Here is a 20,594-nt window from a genome sequence, read left to right as displayed (position 1 = left end):
AATGAAAGCCTGAAAATCAGCTCCCTGATGACTCAGGCCTCCAGATTTCAACCACCTCCCTCTGAAGAACAGCAAGGCATTGGTGCATGGGGAGAACTGAACCAAGCTTTGTCAATAAAACATCTATATTTTAGAAACTGAGGGCCCATCAAAGTAAAAAATGGTTTGCAGCAATATGTCTTTTGGGTGAAATAAAAGCATCTGAGCTTTTGTCATTTTGACCTAAAGTCTCATTTTAATCTGACTGCCACAATATGTTACCACATTAATATTAATCTATTTATATCTCACGTAGGTGTGTACACAGTGAGCATTACAAATGACTGCATCACGTTGTTTCAGTGCTATCATTTTTGCTTCAGCTAAGAATAAAGTTCTGGTCTTATCAAAGCAGAACACGATGCTTTTTGTTTACAGTGAAATTTCAGCATTTAGGTTTTCTCTTCCCAGCTGGAAGAAAACACAGTACTGACAAAATAAGATTTCTGTTACGTTCTGCTGCCAGGGGTGACTGAAGTGTTGTGTCCTGGGGCAGGGATGCCTCAGTGAGCCATGGAGGGCTCTGGCTGCCTGCTGAGTGCACCCTGGAACAGAAACAGGGGTCCTGTTAAGTAGTAAGAAACACACGGTGGAGGACTCTGGATAGATTCATGTCTTTCCTTCTTCTCTGACATTTAATTCCATAGACTGTAGGGCCTCTTTTTGCCCATGAGTAAGAAGTAAGTATTACCAGAGGATATTTTAACATTTAAATTTGCATGGTCTTTCTCTAGAATTAAAGGCTGAGTGCTTCTGGGTGGCTCACAGGAGCGTAACATGGGATTTAACTCCTTTCTTACCCAAAGACAGCACATATAGGCTAGGCTATTTTGGTACATAGTTTCATTTCTCTCTCTCTGCTTCTTCCTTCTAGAAAGACAACTTGTTGACTATTCCTAAGGAGAAGCTCAAAACTATGTATTTTAAGCAAGTGTCAGTAACCTAAAGTGGATTAGGAGAGAAAAGATTGCAACCTTCCTCGGCTCATACAGGGGTAAACCACCTGCTGTGGGAGAAGCTGCAGAAAGCTCACTCTGGAGATGACCTACTGAAAGAAGGACCCGAGCATTTTCAGGACAAAAGAGAAGCTTGGTGGCAGTGCAATACACAACTTTTGTGCCTGTTATCATTGTAAGAGCATCTTGAAAAATGATTTACAGAGCCCCGTCTCATGCAGTCTGCTTAACTCTGTGAAACAGTTGTGAGACAAAGAAGATGGAGCATTCCTTGCTGAATTCTACTGAGAAGACGTCCTGCCATCTGTTCTAAGTCTCCTCTCTTGACCTGCTTTTAGTCTGGTGAGGTAAGACACGAAATTTGACAATAAATAGGGAAAATGGACCAAAGCTGACAGAGAGCGATGACTGAGATTTATTTCAAATTCCGTGGAAACCTGACTGGCCGTGTCCACTTTCCAACTCTGGCTACAGAAGTAGACACAACAGCAGATAAATACTCCAGCCTGTACATTTACGTGGGGTTGTTCTTAACACTTCTGGCTATCCTTCTCATTTTGCTTTTCACCATGCTTTTGCGCCTAAAGCACGTTGTTTCTCCCATCACCACATCTCCAGAGAGCACTGAGAATGCTCAGCAGTTCACAGATGTGGAAATGCGCAGCAGGATTCCTACAACTTAGAGACCCCAATGCAAAGAAAGCTCTATGTTTGTAAAACATATTTTGTTCAGCACAATTGGGGTGGAAAGAATCTCTGTGTGCCTGTTGAGCCCTACAACTTATTGCACAACCATCAACAGCAGCACAGAGCAGCTGGTGAGTGTCATGCAACTCAGACACTGACTGGCTGGGACACGCTGGCTGTTGACACTACAGGCGACATGTGTGCAACACCCTCAATAAAATTTACATTATGGAAACCTACTGCTGTCAACAGACTCATATCTCTCCAAAAGTCCTTGCAGAAAATGGTAAAAGTCACAAGAATGACAGCAAATATATATATATACAAATAGAAAACAGAGAGATTCATACCATAACGTGTGCTGGACCCTGTATTTGGTGACCTATCTTTCTGTCCTTAAATTCCTTGGCTGTGAAAAGAGATGACTCAACAAAGTTAAGTGATGTAACTGCAAAAAGCCTATTCAAATGAAGAGCACATAAAGAAATGGTCAGTGGTTCAGAAATTCTCAGACATTTCTCCCATTCAGGAAGGAAAACCTTAAACTGCTTAACTGCTTCTTTTTTTTTTTTTTTTTTGCCTTTTTTTTTTTTTCCACTTGAATGGCAGATTTGCACAACAGAGTTTCAGAAGTATACAAATGGTTCATCACCTGCTGGATCTATTGGTTTCTGACATTAAACACCATACATTGAGCAGTTGCATCCCAGATATCAGAAAGAGATGTCGCTTTTGAAAGAAGAAAATAAAAGTAAACTTTACCAAAGGTATAAAATAAAAAGAAAGCATCACAGAAAATGAGCAGCAAGAGAGAAAAAATATTAAAAGACACCCTACCTCTCTTTTCTTGCTCTCCTTTATATTCACTGAGCTGACTACAGACACATTTGTATCTTTCAGCCTTCCCAGTATCACTCAGTAATTAAAATGCAGTGTAAAGTTTGTGAATCAAACGGGCATTGTTCTCTTAACAGACACAAATTCAGAATAAAATTTCCTCTCATATTCATGTTGGGTTTTCTGTCTCAAAACACATATCAGTTCTTCCAAAGCTTTTTTTAGTTGTTTTCCTCCAAAGAAAGCTGAAGAAATGCCAGGACCTGGCACTACAATAATGAACAGTGTGAACAGCTTTGGACATAGTCTAGTAGGGAACGTGCAGATGGAAAGCAAACTGAGCACTGAAAGACAGGGCTGGATTCAGATATCCTGGTGGCTCGTTTGGAACAGTGAGGAAAAAAATGATTACTTAAATTTATGGAACAACAGCCTGACCCAATGCTCTCACCCATGAAAGATGTACAGAGGTAGACTTCATTTCTGTGGATAGGAAAGATGGAATCAAATGTGGCATGTCACTTCTGGAAGAGCTGCTACCTCTTACAGAAAAACTTCAAATTAGATTGTTTCTGCTATACCTCTGGTACTTTCCACATTTCTATGCACTTTTTTTGCCAATTCCCTCCTCTCCAAAGGCCTGGGAAATGTACACTCCCCACAAAAAAAAAAAAAAAAAAAAAGTGCTAAAATTAGAGATGACACTGACTCCATGGACTTGTGATAGTAACAAAAACTTGTTTTTCAGATGCTTTGTGTACATCTGGTTCTTTGCTTACCTTTACAAGTCTGTGAGCTGTTTGGACTAGAAACATGGCTTCTTTAGCTGGTTCTGTGGGGAGAACAGAACAGCAAGGAACGTCCATACCACATACTGTTGGTCCATGGGGAGGAGGACTAGTTTTTTTTCTCAATGATGTATTTAGTATGAAGATATTTTAAAACTGCTTCCTCATATTGAATAGCACCATTAATCCCCACATAAGGTTTAATCTGTGAAATAGTACATTGACTGTGCAAGGAAAATATAGCACACTTGTGGCTTCACAACCATACTGGTGGCTTCACGCTACTCTCAGCACTGTACAAGAGCCCAAATTCTGTGTGATGACGATTTGAATATTAATCCACCTAAGCCAGATGGCTACTAAGTTAGTCAATGACATTTAAGTGTAACAGAAACATATGCAGATCATATGGCCTGGTATGTATCCTGCATTCAGCCATCAGGGTGCAGACTAGCTCAGGCTCAACATCTGGCTTGCCTCTCAATTTTCTTGATGCACAATTTGAAAGCTATAGCTTACTTGAATCATTAATGAACTATCATATCAAATCAGCATCTAAAACACATTAACCTTTCAGCACAACTATCTGTAGAAAAGCTTTATTTCCAAGAAGCTGCAGGACAGATTCAAATATTAACAAAAAATATCAGGCCCACTAGTGGAAAATGATAGTATCAGAATTGGAGCTGGGATCCGCATTCTGATTGCTCTGGTGTCAGCTGAAAAGCCCCTAAAAGTAGGTGTCAGGACTGGGTTTTTGCCTTCTGTTAATTCAGAAGACACCTGTAACTGTTTAAAACTCATTCAATAAATGTATTGTAAATAAAATAGCAATCATTTTGATCTATCATTACACTGTATCACATCATATATTAGGCAAACCGTATTTCTATACAACACTACTAAAGAAGGCAGTCCTATCTTCTAAGACAAAAATGGCAAATTTTCCTTGGTAAAGCTCCATTTCAAACACTCCAACTTGATATGTCTACAGTCCCAGAGTGCATCATTTGTCTGCACAATGTTAGCAAATTTTAAAGCCTACATTTCCCATTTAAAAACAGAAGTGTGCCTTTCCGCCCTTTTCATTCTCATTCGTAAAGTTGAAGATATGGTGCCTCTGAGACAAGACTTGGGGCGTTTTGCTCTGTGTTTCCTGAGTGGGCTTTAGCGGGCTTTGGCTTTCTTTGGCTACAAGAATGGTAACTGTAACTTCTGCATGGATTTTTCTGGGTCTGTAGATGTGACATCTATACCATTTCCCTCCACCGGTTTGTTTCCTTCCCACTTACCCATCTGCTAGAAACAGTCAATTGGGTTTTTATTTTTACAAAAATAAGGAGTTGTACTACAATCAGTGGTGAGTCACTGACTGCTCTGTACTATTTCCAGAATGCACTCAATGTGTGGATCTGAGAGAAAAGCTTATGTGCAGGTATTGGCTCAGGTGGTGCCATAGATTTCAAATTAATTGTTGGCCTCAGGGGGCATCTCTGTAAGAAGACCCCCTATCAGTGTTTGTACTTATTACTTGAACAAAGACAGTTTGCTCCCATCTTTGCTACCATTTAGACAGGAAACAAATATGACTATTTAGCAAATTCATCACCTCCTCCATCCTGCACCTGTGGGGGAAGACAGCCACCTGTTGTTCTGAAGGAGCAGCAAATATGCATTCCTGTTCCTTGGGGGTGGGACTGTGAGGTCAGGGTAAACCTACAAGCACCAGAAAACCACCTCCGCTCCCAAATCTCCCAGGGCATTTCGTCCAGGAGGAATCAGGACTCCTCCCACACTTTCTGACTACAGTGTAACTCCGCAGACCACATATATGCCACAGGATTTATGCTCGGGTAATCCCATCCACATGACTTCTATCCATGTTCATGACTATCCTGCGTTAACAAACCCTTGAATACCGAGCAGACAGGGATGGTATTTAGAATATATTCATTTTCTGTCAGAATATATAAACATAAACTTATATTATCATATCCTCACAGGGCTGCAAAGAAGAATGTAATTTTACTAACAGCATAATTCAGCTGAGTTATGACCTTTGGGCCCCCCAAAGGATATTTTTTTGCTTTTACTTGAAATAAGATAAAAAAAAGTATAGAAACCCAAAATTGATGTGAAGTTACACATCCATTTAACTGTCAGCAATGATGAAAACTTACTTGTATGTCTTGTCTACACCAGAAAAATTGCTGAAGTTCATTCTGTAAGCATAGATATAAGAATAAACCCTGGAGGGGAAAAAAAAATAAAAATAAAAAAAAAAAAGAAAGAAAAAAAACCTACTGATAAATCGGTTCCTTGCACACTTGATCTCTAAAATTCTCTATATGCAAATTTCCCCTCAGTCCCTTGATAACGGAGGATGGGGGACAGTCGATGCTACGTGTGAAAAACAATCCTATACTGATTTTGAATTTTGACAACTTGGATTTATCAGATAGCATAAATAAGTTGTCCAGACATAGGCAATGCTGAGTTGTGAAAGCAGATCTTGATGTAACAGGGAGAGGTCTGTCCAATTCATATGTAATTAATAAATTACACTCTCTGTTCTCCCACCTGAATTTCATTTGTATGTAAACTTGTCAACAGAGAAACAAATTATGAATAATTCAGAAGACCTTTCCCTCCCTTCCTTCTCCTCTAGATTTATTAACCCATTTTCAAAGTATAATTTGATCAAGCTAATAGCCACAGACTTCCGAAACTGACTCTCTCTACATTAATCCTGTCTTCAAGATCAAAGTCCTACTCACAGAGTCCCATTTAACAGCAATCGATTAAGATACAACATAGAGGCACCTGCAAGTCAAATGAGACCTCAGCAACATTCTTTGTTACTTAAAATCTGCTCTCCGCTAGCAAGAAATTTCTCTTATTTAATCTTGGCTGTTGTCCTGAAGTTCTTTCCTCTTCTAGTCGTGAAACACTTGCACCTCAATAGCTACTGGCTGATGTTTACTCGTGGTTTTATGAAGAACACACATACCTACCAGCATTACAGAAGGATCACGTAGCTAGCACCTATCTGGGATGTTCCTATGTACCCTAGGCACCCTTGTGAGCTGACTTTAGATGGACAAGTTCTTCTTTAAAAGGCAGGCAACATTCAGAAGCAAATGGGACTTTGAACTATGTAGACAAGTGAGTGTGGAGGTAGGACTCCACTTACAGGAAAACATAAAGCCAAGAGCTGGATTTGAATGTATCACAGGCTTTTTGACATTTTGCACCACCTTCCCACTATTCGTCCCATGTCCCTTACACATCATGCACATATCAGAACCCTGTCTTTGTCTCAGAACTCATGGGTAGGTGTTTCCAGTACTATGGTAGCAATGAAATGACTTTTCTATGTGAACCTGTAATACTAGTTTGAAAAACACAGACCTTGGTGCCAAATGCTGAAGCAAAATTTACAAGATCTCCACTTTATTCCTTTTGCCTTAATTCAAACTAATTCAACCCTAATTCAACCTAATTCATGCTCATTGCAGTTAATGTGCAGCACTTTTTATAATGTTACTCCATAATCTTTAATTTACCAGGAACCTGTCCAAATAGCTGTGGCATGACTAGGAGGTAATGGCCCAGGAAGCTCGCATCTGAGTCAGGAGGAGGCTGCTCACTGGCAAATCTTACAGCTTGTCACAACAGAATCAAACTGATGTGGGTTTGCTGTTGTTCACAAATTTTTTTCATGCTTCCACAGCTTGGAAAATCTCAGAACAGCCCTTTTGGTGCTGACTTTGTCAGCATATGGAGTCCAGGTGATAACAGTGTACCAGTTCGCACTTACTTCACGTTGGCACCTAGTGGGAAAGAAATGTGACTTGCTGTTGTTGAAAGCATCCAGCAAAACAGAGAAAGGAAAGAGAAGCATTCCGAATGCCTTTCATTTTGCCTAAGGTTGTGCCATGTTACATCCTGAATTTCAAAGCTGTTTATTGTACAACATAACCAACACTGAAGGGACAGCTGACAAATAAATACAGCACAGCAATATTTGCCATATGCACAACTGCAAGCTGCTCTGGAAGGAGCCACTGTGATCAGAATACTGAGGCTGCTTTTCCTTTGTTTGACTTACAACTATGCATCAATTCCCTACCAGATACACCATTGCCCCGCTGCTCTACTAACCTCCACCCTCAAACTGCTCAGTAAGGATTTGCATCTCCATTAGCAGGAGGCACCGCACAGCACTCATGACAAGCTCAGCTGGCATCAGGCTGAATAATAACTCACAGCAAAGCAATTTGGGAAAGATATCCTGACAGAGTATATACTTTGCCTGGTTTAGAATTGTTAAAATACCTCCAAATGAATATCGCTTTAGTGGAAGTTCAGTGTTTTCAGTGCCCATGCTGGACAACAGAAATAACAAAGAGATTAGGAAGAGCTGATTTGGCTTTGAGGTAGTGGGTTGGACCAGATGTCTTCTTGAAGGCCCTTCTCTATAAAGCTGCCTTCCTTGTCCATGAGCAAGTCACAGTTCAGGCATAATGCTTGTAGACAACACCTTTAAAGTTGGTGTCACTCCTGTCAATTAAAGGCTTGAATAAGCCTCTGCATTTTATGAATACTGATTAGTTCAGCATCATTGCCTCTTTTTTTTCTCCTGCTGAGGAAACTCGAGATCGCGGAAACGGCTCACACCTCACGAGCAGCCAACAGAGTAAGATACACACTAAATACTTACAATTAAAAGTTTAGCTCAGAGCGTCCATTTTATGCAGACACACAAGTATCCATAACACAAACAGAAATCCTTGAAATAGACATGCAAAGCAAAGGAAGGTCTGTTATGGGTAGATGTGAACACAGATGTGTGGCTTTAGCTTTCTCTCACTGTATGTTTTACTCATGATTCAGTTCTGAATTCAAGAACAGGCAGAAGAGCCACACAGTGGCACTCTCAGAAACAAAAACAACTGTGGAATCAATTACTCTCTTACTGGCAGAGATGATCTTTTTGGTACATTGCCTGTGGTTGCTTAGATTTTAGCTAATCTTGACATATCAGCCACCACAAGTAACTGCACAAACCTTCATACATCTCCTCTATGGGGATAAAGCAGAGTCATACCAGCTGAGAATGGATGGTGTGGTTGCAGAGGGTAGTAATTTCTTATTTGTTAGAGCAATGTGACCTCTCTCGCAGCAGGCAATAGACTCTGAGACACCAGCAGTAGCCAAACCAAACGAAAGAGTCAATGTTACACTGCCAGACAAAGACTTTGGAATGCAGACTGACTATGAGATTATTTTTATAAGTACAACCTGCTTTGAGAAATTCTCTTTCAACAAGCAGTTCCTTGCATTTTGGCCAGGTACAGCAAATGCGACTCAGCTGTCCATGGTTTGTCTGTGATTGCTCCATGTGCTTTTCCTTCCATTTATCTTTGGATATCACTGTGTCAACCACTTAAGAAAGAACACAGGAAATTGTCAGCGAAAAATTATCTAAATAAAGTTTTGTGCTCTTTGAATGCAATTTAAAGGTAAAATGAGAAGCCAACCAGCTTTCCTGGACTGTTATTTCATGCTCTGATTTTGGGGTTATTGAGATGGGAAGACCTCTGAGTTGCTAAACTTTGCTTTCTGGAGATTTTGCCTTTGTGCATGTGTAAATCACCTCAGTTGTTCCCCTCAAGGAAAGACAAACATGGCAAACAAATGTCTCCAAGGACAGGAAACAGTGAGAGCTATTGTCTGTCTCTCAGGTGATTAGTTCCAGCTATACAGGGTTTTCACTTCCCCAGGTATCATCTTTCAACAGTAATCATCTTTTTTTTTTTTTTTTCCCTTTTTTTTTTTTTTAAGTAGACCAACCTGTAAATAAACACAACATGAAGTCCTCCTCCTCCTGGGAAGGCTGTTTGTTCTTTCTCATAAGTGAGTCTGGAAGATCTTTCATTCAGTGTTAGTAAGGACATGAGACCCTTCTGTTGAATGAAAATAAGAGTTTGGACTCAATTACACTGGACAGCTGGGGAAGGCATATTTTAGGCATTTTCAATGTTAAACACTGTCTTTATTAAATATTGCAGATTTAAAAACTCTGAACAGAACATCAGAAAAATAAGCTGATGTCTTGTGACATGCATACATGTGGTTATCTCATCCCTGAGTGACTATAGCCTATTCTTTGCCATTCTCATCTATAACCATCCTCTGTTGTGCTGAAGAAGCTTTGCAGCTCTTCTCTATGATGACTTTTTGCCATTCAGCAGTCTTTAGAATAACCTTCAGCTGAGTTTAATGCAGTTTAATGAACTATCTCAGGTTTAGAGAAACCCAACCAAATCTGTACTGAAACTTGGTCTGAAAAATAGGAGTGGGAGTGAGGAAATCAGAAGTTTTTCCCTTTTCTATCTCAGGAAACCCACTGTGTGATATAACATGTCTGGTGACAGAAGTTACAACACAAAGCTGACTGGGCAGTCTGGGTACCCAAGCTAGTTTGGAGTGTCCCAATATTTCTTAGGATTATAGTAAAAATTGGTTTTGGCCATTTGTTTCCCAAGTCTCTAGTTCAACATTATTGCTTGAGTATATGTCAATAAATCTATCAGCTTTCAATTGACACTAATGCCTTTAGGCATAGAGAAGTCATTGTATTTCTTAAGAGCGTAGATAAAGGAGGAAAGGAGTTTATACAAACTACTTCGTATTCCCTCCTTGTTTCCCAGGGTAGTCCTTTATCTCTTTTCTGTTTTGTTTTTTCTTTTTTCCCTGTGGTAAGTGGCTGGCACAGACTCTCTCTGGCTCTCTCTATCTATTGAGAAATGTATTATAATTAGAGTTCCTTAAGATTTTTAGCATATCTAAAGGGAATTAGTTCTTTACAGAAGAAGGGCTTTCTCCATTGTGGGATTCATGCTATAATTAGACAAAATGATGGGCTAAGTCCCAGTGGAAAAACTACACTGTAATTGGTGTTCATTTTTGTTATATAAACCCAGGGAGATCATGCTGGTTCCTCCTATTGCAGCCACTTCTGAAGCACAGTGTTCAGTTTAAAACTGATATGTCATTATACTTAGTACCCACAAGTATCCTCAAGACTTCATCTGTCTGAGAAGTCTGAAGAAAAAACAGAATGCCCCAAAGAAAATTTAGAACAAGTTGCATTTGTATTGCTTAAATTCAGAAGCAACAGATTTCAGCCAGACATGCTTTGCCCCCCTGTTCCTTGTTCAGTCATCTTTGAGCTCAAGTAAGAAAAGAAATGCTTCACCTGGCACAAATCATATCTGTATGTCAAAATAAGGTGTTCCAGCCTACATAGTACACAGGCAAAGAAAATAGTTGATTACAACTATAGAACAAAGGTACTAACCACCAAAGTCAGATGTCGCTGAGGCCAGGCTTTGCAGAAAAACAATAGTTGGATTGTTTTATTCCATCTAACAAACCATTAATGGGGAGTAGTGTTACTAAAAAATAACCAAATACGTGTAACTAGATTTTCAGATGAAAAATACTAATCTCAGAAACGTTTGTCATTACTTTGCTGTTTTCAGAAATTCAGGATGCTCACAAGTTAGCCAAGCAGTTAAATTCACTTCAATCGTGAATTTATTTTTATGGAAGAACAAAATAGTATTCTGTGTATATGCAATTCCGCGAGCTAATTAGTACCTTGGGGTAGGCTGTTCATAAACAGAAAACATTAAGGGACTCACAATATATCCCAGAAGTACCTTGTGTAATACTAGTCTCAGACTCAACGAAGATTTCACTTGAATCCTCACCAAGTCACTGCCTCACAAAGTAAAAAATAAAATTCCAAGTTCCAAGAACCCGAACAGAGTAACTTTGCCCATCGTGACAGAAATCTAAGGCCGTGGAGGCAAATGGGACACCGCTTCAGAAAATGTTTCCTTTTGATCATAGATACGATTCATTTCTTCAACATCAAAGCTCCTTACATTCAGAAAAAATAACTTATTTTACTAGTTATACCAGAAGTCTAATTACATCAACTGTGGGTGCTGTCAGGCAATTATATCAACTTGATAAGGGACAGAAAAGGAACTTTATTTGCTTCGTGGCAAAGGCATTGGCTCAAGTTCAACACAGTCACATAGCAACCTGAGGCAGTTCTATATAATGGTTGCCCAGCTGCCTGCAAGTACCCTCAAGTCCAATTTCTGATGGCCAATTGCTTACACCTCCACTCAAAGCTCAGAGCCATTACCAAAAGGATTAGAAATGGGCCATGATGTGAAGTATGAAGAATTTTCTCAACCTCATAGTTATATCTTCCAAACAAGGCAGAGAAAAGTTGACCGATACGTACTTCTGCCAAGCGTGTTGTACCTCACTTTTGGATTGATTTAAGACCTGAGCCTACTCTCAGCTGTCAACCCAATCTGTGATATACTTAAATATCAGACAAACCAAAACCAAGGCCTTTCATTTGGACCGATTTCTTTAACGATGAATCACTGTTTTAATATGGCTCAGTGACAAGAACAGCACTTTGTAGTGTGCCACTAACAGGAAACATTGGTACACAAAGCCTTATGTAAATGAACAGTCACATTTTGTATTTGAACATCTCTTAGTTTTATCAAGGAAAGGGAAAAGGCAATTTTACATGGAAGTACAGGTGGCCATGCGTAACTATGCTGAAAGGTGAAGCAAACAGGACTATCCTGAGTTCGGTAATGTTTTCTCCAGGGACAAGATAATGCAAAACAGCCTTGTTTTGACATTAGTGCATGCAGCAATAATGACTCTCCCAAATGTAACACTGAGCTCTGTTTTAGATCTAAGCCCGTTATATTACACCTGGAATGAATCTGGTCCAGTATTTCTGAGTGACTTCTAGCAAGATTATTTATCCTTAACAGATGAATGTTATCCTGGAATTATGATGCAAGAAATCCTGAAGGAAGCTTTCACCATATGTTGGTATCTAAGGAAGAGGATATATTTGTAAATCACACAGGCACACAAACTCAAAGCAGTTTGCCAGTTGTAAACATTAATAGATGTCTCTGTTATGCTTCTCTCTGCATACAGGATGTCCTTAGGACATTAAAAAATAAAAGCCAAAACTTTTTATCTTCACATCTTTGTGAAATTTACTGTAAAATATTAACCTTCTGGTTTGCCTCTGCCTAAAATATTTGTAGCATTTCTGGTGGTAAAAAGAAGGCCATAAACAGGAAATGCGTGCAAAGAAAGACTTTTCTGGTATTGATTCTTCTCAGTATAATTCACTGCTATATCAACATGCAAACAAAAAAATGGTGGCCCAGACTGAGCTTTTTAAGAATCTCCAAGTTGAACTCAATGGTTTTGGCAAATATCTAGTGGCCACTTTGATCCCAAATGTCTCAAGGCAACTAGACAGCCTGTAAATAATAAACTATTATCTTATTAGTGCAAAAATGACAGGCTAATGAATCATGGCTCTGTTGCTGCTGCTAGCACCCCTGCCTTTGTTGCAAAGGCTTGGGAACGATGCAGAGGGTACAGTTCCTTTGAAAAAGGAATTTGCTGAAAATAGGCAGACTCGATGCACGAGGCATAATCTGATCTTTGAGGCCTTATGCTGAGCTGTGTTGGCTACCTCCGTTGTTGGGCCGGGCAGTGCATGTCGTATGCTCTCAGTATTTCACTTTGGTTTTGGTAGCCAGCTTGAGGAGATAAAAACAGGCATTGCAAATGCAAAGGTGCTTATACAATGTGCTGGGAAGACTAAGCGAAAATGAGCCTGCGTGCTTGGTGCCTTTTTATTTCTTTGATGCAGCGTATGCAGGCAGCCCTCTAGTGGCATGAACGCTGCTGGTCATGTTTGCCCAATACCCGTGCTTTTCTATATTCTATTTTCTTTTTAGGCAGAATTAAAATAGCTTTTCAGTCACTGTACGGTATATTCAGCTAGTCTAGATCCTTCCAAAATCCTTTTACTTATTCAGTAGAGTGACTCAGGCATCCCTGAAGAATTCTGAAACACAATTCAAAATGCCTACAGAAAGTACTGCTGCTGAGAGCCAGGTATTTGAAAACAATAAGCACAAGGGAGGTGAAATTTAAACTGGGTTCACAGGCCACCTCCTTTCCTATTTCTATGCTGCGTGGTGAGGACAGACATTTTTATGTACCTATACTGTTGGTGCTGGCTGGGAAAAGGGCAGAACACCATTCACTTGGAGATCCTTCCCAAAGATCTGAAACTGTTTACTTGAGCATAATATTTAAATTCCCTTCAAAACTGTGCATCAAAAAGAATAATTGAAACACAAAGCGTATCTCAGTGCTTGTAAAAATACATGCAAGGCCACCTCAGGATTTGATTGCATGTGCACCAGAGCAATCTGCCTTCAGAGAACAAAGCTCAATTGATTTGAGTCTGATTTGCCTGGATGAAAATGAATTTTAATAGATTTGGTTGTCAGAGGGATTATGCAGGAATATGAAAGAGCAAAGCATTCACACAGTGGATTGCTGTGAAGGTGTTTGCTGGTAGCTAGGGGGCAGAAATAGCAGGGTGTGTTTTCCACAGACAGCAAGGAGTAGTGCCAGGCTGTCACTAGTGGAGGTTCCCTGGGAAGCTGAAGAGACCAGTTGCCAAGAGACATCACCACATCGAGCCTTCACAGCCAGGATAATGCTCCTTGCAACAGACCTCAGGCTCCCTCCTATGTCTGCACACCAGCCTGTGTTGGAACCATTCTTCAAATTATTTCCTTTACAATTTCCCAAACGTCCTCAGTGCTCATTGGAAATTACCAGCTTTGAGAAAATTTATTTGATATGAAGTCCACTTTCTGTTTCTAGAATGCAAGTATTTTATCCTTGACAGAAACCTAGCAAAGGCATCAAGTGTCAGTAAAGATCCAGCTCCACAGCTGGTACAAATCAGTTGAGCCACACTTCATATAACAAGGATTGAAACAGAGTCTGTGCTATATCCAAGTATAAAGGTAACCTCCTGCTTCATGTGCAGGGCAGAGGCCAGCAGCACTTTACTTTCATGAATTAGTAAGCCCTGAACTTCCAAACATCAGGTCTCAAAGAATCATGACATTTGTAAAAACAAAGTAGAATGGTAGTAATAAGAGGATACATAGTTATCGATATGTAATAAATATTATGTACGTGCTAGTCTTCAGGACCTTAAGATTCAGTTGAGTTATTTTTTCAGTCTCCTCTCCAGAAGCATAAGGCCTTAAAAATCATTTAAAAATCCAGAACCTGGGCTTTTAAAGTATGCTATCAAATAGCACACAATTCAGAAAAAATCTGCGAGAGTAGTCAGATCATGGACTGATATAACACTCATTCTAGCTAAGCCATAGCATCCCACCTCAAATGTGAGATATTTGGTAAGTGGACACAGCTCTTCTATGCCGCTCCAGTGCCTGCCTTCTGCTAGTCAGCCCTGAGGAAGAGGTGATCTAACATCCCCTTTACTGTTGCCAGTCTACGCCCTTGTGTATACATAGGCTGACAAACCCCACTGTGAAATAAGAAATCCACAAAGAGACAATTCAAATGAAATTTGAAATGTTGTGATGAAATATTTCAAAGTATACCATTTAAATTTGCTTGACAAATGCTCCTCTGTCATTTTCCCAGACCAAGCATCTCTGAATCACATTAATATGAAGGAATTATTCCCCAAAATATTCTCCATCTAATTTTGACGGTTCCCTCAGTAACAGAAATACCATTCCTCACAGGGACAGCACTATATCTAAATGAGAGAGGAAAAGGAAGTGGACATTTTTTCAGTTCAAATGCATATAAAGCCAACTAGAAACAGGAGTAAAGCCATCTTTACTCATTTTGCCAATTCATAAATATGTAAAAAGGAATGAAACATAATGTACTACCAACTGAACATGTAAATTTAGTGGGGAGAAATCCAATTGCTCTCTTGTGCCTCATGTGATCCACTGCAGTGCTGCCAAAAGGAGAACCAACATGTGCACAAAATACAAAGCAAAGGAAAGGCACGTTTGTGGTTTTAATTAACCAATCACTCGTATTTTTTCCCCTCAAAGAAAATCAGACTTTTCAGGCTTAGAGGTTTATTTACTTTTCTGTTGGTGTATTTTTTTTTTCAAATGATTTCTTCATTATTTATTACAGTGTCTTCAGCTCATGCATTTTGGGAGTTGGCAAAATTTAATTGTGGCAGTTGTGACTAGTCTTTAGCCCTCAAGAGCAACCTGAGGGCAGTATCATTTTCCAAAAACCAAGAATTGAACTGACTACTTTATTTTCATGCATTTTCTTACTCCTGAGTAATATAATTATGGAGCTTTCAGGGCAAACTGTGGCAAGTTGAGTTGAACACAAAGAGACAGTGCTCAAAACTGGGCCATCAAAAGAAACCAAGAAACATTTCAAAGAAAGCATACATCATTTCTCACTTAACAAAAACCAGCTTGCACTCAGGTCATCTTCATTTTTTTGCCCAGATGTTGCCATGGGAAGACAATACCAGAACATAAATTATACCATATAAAGCACAGATGGATGAAAGCTCTCAGAGGAACTTATTTTCCATTTTAGTCTTCTCAAAACTTCTCTCTTGGGTCTTTGACTACATTATGTCAGTTTGAGCCCATATTTCTTGAATAAAGACCCTCCATCCCCTCAGTACACGCATCCTGGAGAGAAACAACTAGCTCCACAGAGACTCTTCAGCCCAAGCTGGGGACTGGTTCACACAAGCTCTGTCCCAAAGGCAATGGTCACTCACTGCCTGAACCACGTGGCTTGCAGAATACAATCCCAGCTACTAATGGCAAGGAAGAGGTGAACAACAGCTTAAATACTGGGGAATTGTACCTATCTAAGTCCAAGGTGACACAATTGTGCCTTTTTTCTTATGTTTGTGCAACTCAGACAACTGATGTAACCGCAAACAAATGACATTTCTGTCAGACCAACTCTCTGAGCTGGATGACTGTGTGGTTGTATGAGTACCTGTAAAAGCACAAGGGCAGGGTGGGAGTGAATACCCAGGAACAAAGCACAACACCCACTCTGGGTTACAGGATCTTTAACTGCCTTAGAACTGCAGGGATCATCTCCAAATATCTCATTGTGTGAACGATCTGTAGTTCTCATGGACCAGAAAATAAGCACTTCTACATACATGCTACGCATGTTCAGCAGGTACAAATGAGGATGGGGTTAATCCCATAATGGATATCTTTCCTTTTCCTTTTTAGTTTAAGACTACCCTAACAAGCCTAATTCAATGTGCAAGAGGAGCGTATCCTCCATCGCTCAATTGAAAACTCCAAAGTGAAGTCACTGCAATGTTATCTGTGAATAGTATTTTTCCCTCTAGTCCCTAGACAGCATGATGCTGGGAGAACAAACTGCAGAAGACACTAACTTTTCAGGGACACATTGAAAATACCAGGCTGGAATCACACAGAGCTTCTCTATACCTCAGAAATTCTTTCAGCAATTTCAGAATTATCTTCATTCTAGAAAGCAAATGAGCAAAACAGAGTCCCATAAAAGTGAAATTCAGCACTTGTAGCACTTGTGCAACAAAAAGCAATGGAAGCAAATGCAAAACCCAATGCACCATTATCCTAAACATGCTGCATTTTAAAAGTAGCGGTTTTAACCCTTATCTTGAACAAAACTGCATATAACATCTTCTACAAGGTAATTCAAAAGTGATTCAGCATAAGGACTCCCTGTCCTTACAGGCACTCACTCCTGGACATTTTTGACTGAGAAAACTGGAGACAGATGCTATTTGACAGGCTGGTGACATAAGGTCTGTTTCTGCAAACCGCTGAATATGGTCAGCTGTCCTTGAAGCACTGTGCTCTTACGCAATCAGGTCTTCTACATTTGGAAGGTGAAGAGCAGTGCTTTGAGGACAGAAATTATTCTGAATTTCTTAAGATTAAGAGAGGATGAGTGATTTGTTTTGGTTTGTTTTTTTCAGTTTCTTGAGATGCACGGGTTTATTCTTACCTAACAGGTTATTCTCCTAAAACGTCCATAGTTTCATTTAATTTGTGAATATACCCTAAAGCATTGTCAAGAATAATTGAGCAGATTTTAGAATGTACCACCATTAGCTAAAAAAAAAAAAAAAAAAAAAGTTTTCCGTATCTAAACATTAATAAGTAGAGCAAACCTAGATATAGGAATGTAACTCACAGTACTCTGCAGTCTGCATTGCAGTTTCTCTCTCACTTGAGGATTAGAAAGACTACTCAAAATGTTTTCAATTCACTAAATACACATTTTCTACTATTGGAGTTTGACAGGGCAAATAGTAAAAGCATGAACAACATGCTGCTCATAGCATACAATGTTTTCTTGAGAGGCCCTTGCTTTAAAGGAACTTTAAGTTACTAGTGGATGGCTGAAAGTGAAATCACAGGCAAGGAACGGTGACAATAACTCTAAACTTGTTATAACTGCAGAATGAATATGTTGACTTACCTCACCATGGTGAGGCTTATTTTTCATTTGGGCAGGGCAAGAGCATGCACCTGGTGAGCTACATAGCCTTAATTACAAACAAGCAATTGCTGAACTACAGTAACCTACCCTAATATATATATATAGAAGAAAAAAAAAAAAAAAAAAAGATATAGACAGGAAAACACTCCAATATATCCAATATATTTAAATTCTATCCTTATTTAAAAATAACTCAAATATCCTATCCCTACCTTTTCTCAGAAAGGTTTACAGATGTGTTGACACTCATCTCTGAACCACCTGCTACTTTACCATTCTTACTTTCACTCCAAAGCCTGACTTATTCAGCAGTTGCCAGGACCCCAGCTGCACTAATTAGGTCTTACTTGCCCTGACCTGCATCACCTGGGGCTTCTATCACCTGCCCTTTGCTGGGGGGCAGTGTGTGTATGTGCATGTGCAAGGGGCTTCCTTTAAGCTGAGGCTTTAAGTGAAGACAGGGAGGTGCAGATAGTTTTACTCCTGAATTACAGTTTGGGTTTCCTGGATTGAACTTGTAAGTGTCTTGTTATCTTGCCTGATGGTCTCTAGACTGCTGATAGGACCTGTCCCATTGCTGCTCTACCTGCCTTTTTCTGGAGCTGTTGGTCTGTGTCTTCCTGGTGAGGTCGTTGCCTGGCTTGAATCACACAGACCACACCTGGTGCTGGACTTGCTTTGCCTGGGGGAGAGCAGTAAGAGCAGGGTGAGGCCGATTGGTGCCACCAAGGCCCTGTGCACTCTGGGCTGATTATTGTTTTGCTTAACAATGTGTTTCTCAAGATAAAATACCCTTCCCTTCCCCCGTGTCTGCTGTCAGCACCATTTGCTTTAATCAAAAAATAAATAAATTTTAGTGTGGCTCATTATGCTAAATGAAAGCAACAGGGGGCTAATGAGCATTGTGAATGATCCATTAACATGGCAATCAGAGGTATCCTCAGGATAGCTAGATCTTTCTGCATCTTTCTTAGAACGCTCAGCAGTGTATACAACTGTGACCTCATCTATTAAACTTAATTCAGGGAATAAATAGATTTAGGTGTTTAACTTGAGTAGCTTCTTTCTGTAGAATTACACAATGTGTTACACTTGAGAAAACTGTCAGTTCAGTTTTGTGCAACTGCTAACGGATTATCCCAGCCTTCAGTGGACAAGACTATTTTAACAGATTTAATGGTGGTGTTAGTGAGTCTAAAACACTCTTTCTCCCCTTCTCCCTCCCCAACAGGATGTTCATCACAAAGGGAAAATGTACCTGACGTAATAAATCTACCAGTGACTTCATCTTCACAACTGATATAATGCAGTTTAGCAATGAACAGCATTGTTTTCAGAAGAAGCTTTCATCTTTCATCTCAGTTCCTGCCTGATTCCCTGGCTCTTGGGATCATATCCCATAGGGAGCTGACATGCGTTTGTTCAAGGTGTTTTTCATCAGTCTTCTTAAGATGGTAGTAAGAACAGCCTGAAATAGAAAGACGTGTGCTTAGAAAAAAAGGCAATATGGAGTAGGGAAAACCTACCTGTATTCAATGATGACCTTTCAAAGGATCAAGTAAAGGCGGGTAGGAGGAAAAAAAAATAATCAATGGCTTCAAATGAAAGTGAGGACTTTTAAATGTCTTAATTCTCTACACATTAATATAATCACCTCCACAGGATTCTTTAGAGGCGATAAATTGCTAAACACTGCCTTGCAGGCGGATAAACAGAAAAGATCACCTCCCAGAGGTGTTACCATTGGTAAGTGGCAGAGTGAGAAAAGAAACCAGGAGGATACAGCTCCTAGCCCTGATTTCAATTTTGCTTCTATTTTTTTCCCTGAGTTGCAATCAGGACATAATATACATTTTCAGCTCCTCTGACAGATTTGTCTCTGCCAGTGTCTGTGATTTTGGGGGGACAGTGTACATAGCCAAAATTATTAAGGGTCTGCTCTATAAAAGCAGAACATAAATTGCAGCATTCAAACCACATTTGCCTCTTTTTCCTTGTTTCCCATCTTGCCCAGTCGCTGTGGTATCAGTGGAAGGGTCTCCACATGGCAAAAATTACCCAAGCGCACTCATTGAGATGTGTGCAATTTGCTCCTGCCTTCAGTCATTTGAAGGTAGGCTTGCATGCCATGCGTTTGCTCTGTAATGATATGACTTCTCCCCTGCTTAATAGGCTGAGGTGACCAGTTCAGCAAAAACCTACTGAACTGCTCACCTCAGACAGGTAAAATGTCAGTGGAAGCCAGTGATAGAATCTTTGTTTTTTGTTTGTTTGCTTCTGAGTCTGTAGTTTCCTGTTTTCCTTGTGTCTGTTCTAGTCTGTCTGCCCTAGATACCTCATGTTTTCTTCATTAATAGCAAGCTCAGAAATGGTTCCCCTGAGAGCATTTTGTTGTGTTTTCTTTCCTGGGACTTCACGCTGTTTCTTTCACCAGTGTCTGACACCCAGGACTCCCCATGGTGCCTGAGCTCTCCAGCTGGGAAGGCAGCCTGTCACTGCAGTGTGTGCTGTCAGGTTCCAGCCCTCACTTACACCAATATTTGCAGCAATATTTGTTTTAGTGTGGTCATTCTAGAAATGCTTTCTTAGCAGGCAACTTCAATTTTGAGAATCAAACTATCAGACTTCACTTCTTCCAAAGCAGTGGTAAACTTACTGAGGGAGCTAAGAAAGGACAAACTGTCAATAGCAAGTACAGTTCAACTTCCAGAAGCTTTACAGCTGCATTAACCAAGCTTCCTGGATTAATCAGTTTTTGTGAAGAAAAGCCATTTAAGAAAAGGCCATTTTG

General features: G+C 39.9%; 1 protein-coding gene across 1 annotated transcript; it reads left to right on the top strand.

Moving 5' to 3' along the window:
- Positions 1–1,399: 1,399 nt before the first annotated feature.
- SERTM2 (serine rich and transmembrane domain containing 2) lies at positions 1,400–1,678 on the top strand (the record flags this gene model as incomplete). Its single annotated transcript, XM_082771145.1, has 1 exon — positions 1,400–1,678. The coding sequence occupies one exon, from the start codon at positions 1,400–1,402 to the stop codon at positions 1,676–1,678; it is 279 nt and encodes a 92-aa protein (XP_082627271.1).
- Between the last annotated feature and the right edge of the window lie 18,916 nt (positions 1,679–20,594).

The sequence above is a fragment of the Aythya marila genome (genome assembly GCF_965140915.1).
Source record: "Aythya marila genome assembly, chromosome: 13".
Taxonomy (NCBI): Eukaryota; Metazoa; Chordata; class Aves; order Anseriformes; family Anatidae; genus Aythya; species Aythya marila.
Note: the sequence above shows the minus strand (reverse complement) of the source record. Positions and strands in the feature narration are given on the sequence as shown.